This window comes from Doryrhamphus excisus, linkage group LG9 (assembly GCF_037039965.1).
Source record: "Doryrhamphus excisus strain RoL-2023G ecotype Guam linkage group LG9, RoL_Dexc_Guam_v1.1, whole genome shotgun sequence".
Classification (NCBI taxonomy): Eukaryota; Metazoa; Chordata; class Actinopteri; order Syngnathiformes; family Syngnathidae; genus Doryrhamphus; species Doryrhamphus excisus.
In genome coordinates this window covers 18006651-18016463 of record NC_136365.1, presented here as the reverse complement: position 1 = coordinate 18016463, position 9813 = coordinate 18006651, and the positions used below count along the sequence as shown (strand labels likewise).

Here is a 9813-nt window from a genome sequence, read left to right as displayed (position 1 = left end):
TGGACTTTGCTTTGACTCGGGAGAACCTACAGTAACGCCTCTCGTGTGTCATAAAGAAGCCGGCCAGCCAGAAAATATATAAATACAGAGCAAAAACACCAAGACGTCCTTCCGTGCCGCGTGGACGCCTTTTATGGATTATTATCCAATCCTGCCTGGTTGACACCCAAGGGTCCGAATCATAAAGCATGTAAGTACATTTCTTACTGCAGAACCGCTGAGCAAGGGATGTCCAAAGTGTGGCATGGGGGCTATCTGCCAAACATATTACTAAACAACATAACTTACAACAAAAAACAAAAGAGCAGAAATTTTACAGCGATAAGGTTGAAATATTAGAATTGAGTTATAATAGTACAAAATAGGGCAATTTTACAAGAATAAAATCTTATTTTTAGGAACTCAAAGTTGAAATATTAAAATAAAGTTGCAATTTTGGGGAAAATTTGGTTGCAAAATTCATTATGTGGGAAAAAAGTACATTTTTAAGGGGGACAAAAATGTGATTTTAAAATACTAAAGAAAAAATACACTCTTTAAAAGTCAGAATGAGAAACAAAATAAAGAATAAAGTTTGAATTTGGTGAAAATTTGGTTAGAAAACATTATATTTTTGAGAATAAAGTCATAAAAGAAAAAAGTAGAAATTTTTACAAGAATAAAATCTTATTTTTAGAAACGCAGAGTTAAAATATTAAATAATAAAGTTGCAATTTTGGGGAAAATTTGGTTGCAAAATTCATTATGTGGGAATAAAGTCGTAATAATCTGAGGGAAAAAAGTAGATTTTTAAGGGGAACAAAAATGTGATTTTAAAATACAAAAGAAAAAATGACACTTTTTTAAAGTCAGAATGAGAAACAAAATTAAGAATAAAGTTTGAATTTGGTGAAAATTTGGTTAGAAAACATTATATTTTTGAGAATAAAGTCATAAAAGAAAAAAGTTTGATTCTTTGATGACAAAAAAACTCATCCATTTTTCAAGAATTGTACTATTTTGAGTCATTTTAGAATGAAAAAAAATTGAAAAAAATTGTTTTTAATTCAAAAGTATTAGGAGAAACAAAATTTTTTTTAATTAAGTTTGGAAGAAGTTATGTTTTGTGAATAACTTTAAAAATATGATGAAAAAGTTGTAAGTCAGAATTTCACAAGAATAAAATATTTTGAGGGCGTAAAATACTTTTAGAAGCATAATGTCGCAATTTTGGGGGAAAAAAAAGTCATATTAAGAATGTCAAAAGTAAAATGAGAAAAAAGTTTATATGTAAATTTAAAAAAAAGTGGAAAAAATAAAATATAATAATATTAATAAAAATATGAAAATGACCAGTTTGGACACCCCATAATGTAAACATTGCCTCACGCCTCATTTTAGTGCTTTCACATTCAGATTTAGGAGAAGATGGTGGGTCTCAAACCCTCAGACGTCCCCCCACCTCTGGGTGTGAAGATGGCAAGCGCAGGAGCAGCGGCTTGCATCGCCGACATCGTCACGTTCCCGCTGGACACGGCCAAAGTCAGACTGCAGGTAAAAGCGTACGGGTTTTATCTCTAATGGCGTCATTGTGTCGCCATTTGTTGTCCTGAAAGATGGCGCTCTTTGAGTTCAGATCCAAGGCGAGAAGGCGGTGGAGGCAGCCAAGAACATCCGCTACAGAGGCGTGTTCGGCACCATCAGCACCATGATCCGCACCGAGGGGCCCAGGGCGCTGTACAACGGCCTGGTGGCGGGTCTGCAGAGGCAAGTGTGTTTTGCCTCCGTTCGGATCGGACTCTACGACAACGTCAGGGACTTCTACACTGGAGGGGCACACAGTAAGTATGCCACTTTTTTTTATGACAATTAGTGTTATTAAAATGTGTTTTATGAAATGTTTTTTATTATTATTAACCTACCTCTGCATGCGCTTTAAAATGTTGAACCGAGCTCTTTATGATGAAGCAACAGTGGTTCTCTTGCTGCTGTGTTGACATTTTGGCTAAATATTCATTCATTCATTTTCTACCGCTTATCCTCACGAGGGTCGTGGGGGGTGCTGGAGCCTATCCCAGCTGTCTTTGGGCGAGAGGCGGGGTACACCCTGGACTGGTCGCCAGCCAATCACAGGGCACATATAGACAAACAACCATTCACACTCACATTCATACCTATGGACAATTTGGAGTCGCCAATTAACCTAGCATGTTTTTGGAATGTGAGAGGAAACCGGAGTAACCGGAGAAAAATGCAAAAAAACTCCACACAGAGATGACTGAGGATGGAATTGAACCCGTGTCTGAGGCCTGCGTGCTAACCACTCGTCCGCCATGCAGCCCGTATTATTCATTCATTCATTTTCTTCCGCTTATCCTCACAAGGGTTGCGGGGGTGCTGGAGCCTATCCCAGCTGTCTTCTATGTGAGAGGCGGAGTACACCCTGGACTGGTCGCCAGCCAATCACAGCGCACATATAGGCAAACAACCATTCACACTCACATTCATACCTATGGACAATTTGGAGTCGCCAATTAACTTTTTTTTGTTGAGAAGTGATATTTTTCTGAAACTTACCTATGTTTTACTGCTGATTACTAAAGAACAGAAAAAGGTAGAAACAATTTTTTTTTCTCTGATGAAAGATGAGAGTCTAATCTTTCGTTTGGTATTGACCATGTCTATATAACCCGAGGACACAATATTCTGTGTGCCTTGAAAAACCAGTCAAAATCATCAAAAATGTTCTTTACAGAATGGTTTGTGTGTTGGTGTACTGCATATGAATGCGAGTATTGCAGTACTTGACTCTTTGTGTTTGTGCAGATCCAGGAGTGTTGGTGCGTATCCTGGCCGGCTGCACGACGGGCGCCATGGCGGTGTCTTTCGCTCAGCCCACAGACGTGGTGAAGGTGAGGTTCCAAGCTCAGATGAACCTGGACGGCATGGCGCGGCGCTACAGCGGAACCATGCAGGCCTACAAACACATCTTCCAGAACGAGGGCCTGCGAGGACTCTGGAAAGGTTCTTCCTTTTAAAAAACTTGTGTTTACTTGTCATATTTAAGCACAATATTACATCATTTTATATAACAGAATTAATGCAAAAAGCATCCAATACCAGTCTAATAGTTTTATGGAATATTTTATTAAAAAAAAAAAACGTGCAGGAACGCTTCCCAACATCACAAGGAACGCGCTGGTCAACTGCACAGAGCTGGTAACCTATGACCTCATCAAAGAGGCCATCCTGCGACACAAGCTCATGTCAGGTGAGCGCACACGCACATGTATACTGACAGCTGATTGGCCGAGAGCCCACACACCCACTGTCCCTCCAGCTGATAACGCAATCGTCCATACAAAGTGCTGATATGACAATTTGCGCAGACAATCTTCCGTGTCACTTCGTGTCCGCCTTTGGAGCCGGCTTCGTTACCACGGTGATCGCCTCCCCGGTCGACGTGGTGAAGACCAGGTACATGAACTCACCGCCGGGTCAGTACAGGAGTGCTATCAACTGCGCCTGGACCATGCTCACCAAAGAGGGGCCCACGGCTTTCTACAAGGGGTGAGCGCTCACTCGTGTTTTTTTTGTGTGATCTCACAGCTAGGAGACCAGGGTTCAATTCCACCCTAGGCCATCTCTGTGTGGAGTTTGCATGTTCTCCCCGTGCATGCGTGGGTTTTCTCCGGGTACTCCGGTTTCCTCCCACATTCCAAAAACATGCTAGGTTAATTAGCGACTCCAAATTGTCCATAGGTATGAATGTGAGTGTGAATGGTTGTTTGTCTATATGTGATTGCTGTGATTGGCTAGCCACCAGTCCACGGTGTACCCCGCCTCTCGCCTGAAGACAGCTGGGATAGGCTCCAGCATCCCCCGCGACCCTCGTGAGGAAAAGTGGTAGAAAATGAATGAATTAATCTTAATTGTACCTTCTTTTTGTGTGTTTTAGCTTTGTGCCATCCTTCCTGAGACTGGGCTCATGGAACATTGTGATGTTCGTGTCCTTTGAGCAAATAAAACGAGGCATGATGGTCACCAAGAAGAGGTTTGAGGCCGCTAACTGAGCAGGAACACACCGAGCGCTGTATTAGGTACACTTGCTAATAAGTCCTCTTAAATATACAATATATGAGGCCATCCCACAGCAGTGTGTGACTGCAATAGATTTGGACTGATATGAATTTAACATGGGGGGCTGCATTTTGCATTTACATAAACATTTTTTTTTACTGACTGATGTTCTGAGCCTATGCCTGATGCTTAAGTGTGAAGAAGACAATGTTGACTCTTAAAGCAGCTGAAGTACTCATGGTGCCCTATGGTGTAATGTACTACATGTTTATATGCATCCTACATATATCAATACATATATTTAACCTGTTCTTATTATTCTAAGTTTAGACAGCAAACATCTGTGTGTGTGTGTGTGTTTAATGGTTAAAGTCACACATCAAACAAGCATTTGTCACATTATTAAGGACATAAATATCAAAATCCTGAGCTGAACTTAAAGTGTTAACGTGATTTAACATTTTTCTAAGAGTCTTTGGACCAACGCAGCAAGTCGACTGTCAGTCAAATCGTCACAAACCACTCCCCCGCCGAGGTTTGTGCTTCCTTCCCGGTGCTAAGCGTTAGTTGTTAGCTGGATTAGAGCACGAAAGACACATCTGGGTCCTTCAACTGAGTCTGGACCAAGTTATGGAATTTTTCTCTGTACTGATTGAACAGCATGATGCTTTCGGGTTCCTCTGCGATCCAGAATTTGTCAAACTCGAACGCCAGGTAGCCTGAAAGACAAGACGAGAAGCTGTGTTATTGTTTTATCCAATTACAAAAACATAACAAGACAGCATATGCTGTTGATCATGTGACCCCAAAAAAATGAGATGCCAGATTCGGTGCAGTTTTTCATATCATGCATTGTCTTGATTGAATAAATCGTGTCTGAGACGATTTTTTTCTCCATGATTTCAGCAATGCATAGCAGCAAACAGCATATCATGCAGTGTCTCGATTGAATGTTTACGCTTATTTCCATGACAGCGTCATCCAAGTATGTTTGCACGCAGATTTATGCACATTTTGAGTCAAGTGTTTTCTTTTTTCCGCAACTTCAGCAAAGACTTCGTACTCAGCAGCATGTCATGCATTGTCTTGACTGAGTAAATGTGTTCAGTTTATCATTCTACCCGAGTTAAATGAGGCACAACAGCTAGCAGTCGAAGTGAGCTAATTGACAGTGACTGGGCCTATTTGTCCACAAATTTGTTCAATTTTCAATTTTGCATTTCATGCACTATCCTGTCAAAATGCAGTGCAGTACTTAGTTGCCATCAGCAGAGGCGCTGTCTCTGTTTGCCGCCTCAAGAAGAGGAGAATAATACCTCTTACATCGGATTGCAGTCAAGTCAACGCGATACACTCACAGTAAAACTGATGAAAATGTCGTAGCTGAGGTGTGCCCGCCACCGTGTTGTAGAAATGAGCTTTGAGAGCGCCGCTCTTCAGGAGGCTGTAGGCCATCTCCGTCAGGTTGATCCCGACGATGGCGTACGAGTACCTGGAAATCCATTGAATCCAAATGAGTGTGATAATCAGGAGTAGAAGAAATGTGATGATTTGGATTTGTCCTCACCCCAGTTTAGGATGATTAGCATGAGACAACACCGTGCGTGCTTCCTCTGTGTAGTTTTGACTGAAGAAACTGTGACAAAAAACAACTTTTTGTATGCTTTGAATGAGAACAAGCTGTGCCTTAATGCTCATTGAGCAGCAAAGGTCAAACATTAACCGCCTGTGATGTTGTGTTACTAATTCCATTAGGATTTAGATTCAGGACTCACAGGAGGTTGATGAGGCCCAGCATGCCCATTCCTCTGAAGTCGGTCTTAGGGTCGTCCCCTTGGAAGCCGATGTCCCCCCACTGCTTGGTCACTCTGGAGTCCAGCTTGACGCCCGGCATGAGTAACTCCCAGAGCTGAGTGCGACACACACTTTGCAGTGGAACTCTAGTTCTTCCAGCCATAAATCAGCCGCATCGTTGTTCAAGTCATGTGAACAAAGTTGCGGCTGATTTTATGGAATTTATGAGGTATGTTGTTAACAGCAGTTAACGTATTTTTACAATTAATTGCTGGCGCTAGCTGTCGTCTAGACAGCTTTTGTATGCTTTGTCACTTACGATGTTGATGATAAAGTTACTTTGAAGGTAGCTCAATATTAAAAACAAATACGTGAGATGCAAATTACTTTTGCGTTACATTGTTTATCATTTGTACTAGCAGTGGTGACTATCTTATTTTTAGCACCTTGAGCAGCATGGCCTCGTGTTCTCGGTTATCCGAGTTGAACACTTCCTTCCTGGTGTCTTCCACGGACGCGTACAGGCGTTTGTATCCTGTTATCTGCAGCAGAGATGTGTGCAGGCTTTCTTTGAACCTACAAGGAAGAAATCAGGTAAAAAAACCCCCAAAACAAAACAGTAGAGTTAACAGTACAGGAAGCATTATTTTGGGAAGAAGAGTGTGTGGCTTTACAGCGGATTAGTCTGCAGTTTAACTTTCTTCTCCTTCATGATGTGCTCCACACATTGTTCTAACTTGTCCTCGCTGGTTTCCAGGGCACATCTTAGAAGCTGTGGAGGAAGAAAAAGTACTGTATAATGTAATTGAAAAAAAAATATATATATATATATATATATATATATGGAGGGGTTTGAGTGGGGGCTACTGTGTTTGAGACTATATAACCTTGGCTGAGCTTATGCGACTAGACATAGCTGGACTCCCCTCGACCCAAACTCGAAAGGGGCTGGATCTTGTTCAACTCCAGAGTTGAAATTATCCCATTTCTCCCATTACTGAGGCAGCCGATCGAAGCTTGTGGTGCCAAACCCTGAACCCGACACCACAGATTAGGGGTGCCGTTGAGCTGAAGAGAGTGAGACCATGGAGCAGGATTTTCGGTCGTTCTCAAAGAGGTTCTGGCAAACCATTCAATGCCTTAGAAAGGGGAAGCAGTGCCAAGTGCGCACTGTTTACAGTGGGGATGGGGGGCCTGTTGACCTCAACTTAGAATATAGTTGCGTGGTTTTGTAGGGGGTGTTGCGGGAGTACGGGATTGGTGGCACGCTACTACGTGCCATTCGGTCCTTGTACCACCGGAGCAGGAGTCTGGTTCGCACTGCTAGCAGCAAGTCAACTGCAATTTGTATATTTCATGTAATTTTCATTGACAGAATTTCTAGACTGTAGAATAATGGTTTGTATGCTTTAGAAAATGAAGAACACAGGCGATGTTCTAGATCAGGGGTCTCAAACTCAATTTACTTGGGGGCCACTGGAGCTAGGGTCTGGGTGAGACTGGGCCACATCAGGTTTTCCCAAAAAAAAAAAAAAAAAACAGAAAAATATACAAACTTTTTCAGTGCTTTGGTTCTGATTTTCTACAATAAAGACAAATTATTTTTATCAGATTAAAATTAACAAAGCATTATTAGAGCCCTGTAGACATGACAAAACACGACTATAGTCACATTTATACTCTTTTCATTTACAACATATTGCGACACATGCTAACTCGCAAACTAGAGAGCTAGCGACCTAAACGGTAGCCTCCAAGTTATTTCCTTTAAACTTAAAAAAAGCCAAAAACTTACCACTTCCACATGGATAGGGAGGATAACTATTAACAGTTATTTAACCTTTAACATGAACATTAATCAAACGTAATAATTTTTTCTGGGTACATGATACCATACAGCATCCATATCAAACTTGCGCGGGCCGCACTAACATCAAACTTTCATATCAAGGTGGGGGCCTCAAACTAGTGTCCTGCGGGCCACATTTGGCGTGTTTGAGTCCCCTGCTCTAGATGATACAAATCAGTATGGATCCTGTTTACAACTGTGCAACATTAGACCTTTGCACCGCTGATAATTCTGATGGGTTTAAAGGCTCCCCATATTACATAAGCTCAATAGGAAAAGCTATTGACGCCTATCCCCCAATATGAAATGGCTTACCTTGCTCTTTGACAACCCCAGGGAGTATTCTGCAATAGCACACAAAAGTGTGAAAATTTGATTGAAACGTCACATTTGGGATGATTTTCTTACCTGTTTTTGTTGTTCTGGTCGATCCCGGTTGGTATCCTAAGCATATCCTCTGCAGCTCGCAGGTGCCTGTTGCCTGCCTGATCAACCACTTCAGCCAGTACCTGAGGTAGTATGTGTACACGTATTGCCAGATACAGGCCAGCATGCTTCCTAAAAGGTGAACAATTGAAAACAAACAGTATTCACCCCTTGTACAGTTGGAAAATATACTAAACAGGGTAATAATAATTTACATCACATTTACAGTACATAAAGCTAAAAAAACTAATTCTTTATATTTTGTGACCAACAAAAAAAAAAGAAAAACATACAACATAAAAAGTAGAGCAGAGTATTTGTTTTTTTTTCTAGGTACTGGTACTCAGACATGCAAAATATATATATCTGATAATAAAATCTGAGTAATCTTGATATTACAAGGCATGTCATCATTTTGATACGAGTTATTTACATGATTTAAGACACGTCTGATGTTAATGTGTTTCTGGCGCCTGTGTAATTGTGACAAATATGATTAACTGTGCGAAATTAGCTTATTAAATCATTTATAGCGACGATAACAATGTTGAGCAAAATTGCACATGCGCAGTGAGGCTCGCTGACTAGCATCCCAGCTGCCACAACAATGGCTCGGCTAGCATCGCTGCTAATAAGTGCTAGCATAAAAACAAACGTCGACCTGACGTTACGTTGACATGTGAGTGCACTGTCGCTTTCACTGCACATATATGATCATAAATAGCTTCTTCATAACAACTTTATAAGCAAACTAACTGCTTCTGTGACTGGTTGACAGTGAAAGCGTCGTCCAGACAACAGGTTGTCTATTACCGGTAACTAGCTTTGTTCGCTCGATGTTCACATATACGGTATAGCTAAATTATATTTGTTGATTTGTGGCTCTTACCCTTGTTATTATCTTATCATTTAAAATAAAACGTATCCAAGCTTATCTTCAGCGGCAAGCTATGTATACTGTGTTAGTCAACGAATGTGCGTGGACTGTTAGCAAGATGTCAGCCTGCATTGGTGTGGCGTTCAGGGTCGCTTACACACAAGTTTCAGGTGCAACAATGAAGCGAGGGTTAGGATGATGTTTGAACAACTTACCCCTCTAAATATAACACTTATATATGTAGTTTTGTGATTTTCTTTTCCAGTTGTGTAATTCGGTCAATCGAAAACGTTTAATGTGACGAGAGTCAAATTTACGGGATGTTTATGAACGCCGCACAACGCTCATTTTAACGGGGAGGTTTGTGCTGTGCTTGCAGCGCCATCTAGTGTCCAGACCTGTTTTTTCATGATTTTAATTGTAATATCTGGACGCAGTTGTTGTGCTAATTCCCAAAACAACCACAAGATGCTGCCATACACTGTCTATAACAAATAAGACCCCTATTTGGCTTTTAATTTGGTCTTCAATACAAAATGTATTGAAAATAAAGACCTTATACACACATAGCATGGTGCCAGAACTTTACAAGACTTCCACAAGATCTTTTGACCTTCTCACGTCACAACTTTAGGAAGTCCATGTGTTAGCAACTTGCCGCTCACTCCATTTAGTGTTTTTTCTTGAAAATCCCCCTCCCACTGAGATGTGCAGGGTTTGGCCCCTTTAAGTGGTTGAGTGGTTCTATATTATTTGTGTGTGTGTGTATTCCCTGGTTGTTGTTGTTGTTGTTGTTTTCCTCATTCAT

At 41.1% G+C, this 9813-nt stretch overlaps 2 protein-coding genes across 2 annotated transcripts; one reads left to right on the top strand and one right to left on the bottom strand.

Moving 5' to 3' along the window:
• Positions 1-12: 12 nt before the first annotated feature.
• Positions 13-4494, top strand: ucp1 (uncoupling protein 1). Its single transcript, XM_058064483.2, has 7 exons — positions 13-190; positions 1396-1533; positions 1616-1820; positions 2806-3003; positions 3149-3250; positions 3369-3549; positions 3938-4494. Exons 2-7 carry the CDS (start codon positions 1408-1410, stop codon positions 4050-4052), a joined length of 927 nt encoding a protein of 308 aa, XP_057920466.2. The 5' UTR covers positions 13-190; positions 1396-1407; the 3' UTR covers positions 4053-4494.
• Positions 3132-9163, bottom strand: elmod2 (ELMO/CED-12 domain containing 2). Its single transcript, XM_058064503.2, has 9 exons — positions 9018-9163; positions 8111-8260; positions 8018-8046; positions 6528-6625; positions 6300-6429; positions 5835-5968; positions 5627-5695; positions 5418-5551; positions 3132-4778 (listed from the first exon to the last, which is right to left on the bottom strand). The coding sequence occupies exons 2-9, from the start codon at positions 8253-8255 to the stop codon at positions 4639-4641; spliced, it is 879 nt and encodes a 292-aa protein (XP_057920486.2). The 5' UTR covers positions 8256-8260; positions 9018-9163; the 3' UTR covers positions 3132-4638.
• Between the last annotated feature and the right edge of the window lie 650 nt (positions 9164-9813).

What these genes read in the sequence shown, in the direction of transcription:
- ucp1 (XM_058064483.2), top strand. Translation starts at nt 1,408, where the DNA reads ATGGTGGGTCTCAAACCCTCAGACGTCCCCCCACCTCTGGGTGTGAAG. An exon ending in GCGACACAAGCTCATGTCAG is followed by an intron (nt 3,251 to 3,368) that starts GTGAGCGCACAC and finishes CAATTTGCGCAG; the next exon opens with ACAATCTTCCGTGTCACTTC. An exon ending in CCCACGGCTTTCTACAAGGG is followed by an intron (nt 3,550 to 3,937) that starts GTGAGCGCTCAC and finishes TGTGTGTTTTAG; the next exon opens with CTTTGTGCCATCCTTCCTGA.
- elmod2 (XM_058064503.2), bottom strand. Translation starts at nt 8,255, where the DNA reads ATGCTGGCCTGTATCTGGCAATACGTGTACACATACTACCTCAGGTAC. An exon ending in AAACTGCAGACTAATCCGCT is followed by an intron (nt 6,430 to 6,527) that starts GTAAAGCCACAC and finishes TCTTCCTTGTAG; the next exon opens with GTTCAAAGAAAGCCTGCACA. An exon ending in ACGAGGCCATGCTGCTCAAG is followed by an intron (nt 5,969 to 6,299) that starts GTGCTAAAAATA and finishes TGTCGCACTCAG; the next exon opens with CTCTGGGAGTTACTCATGCC.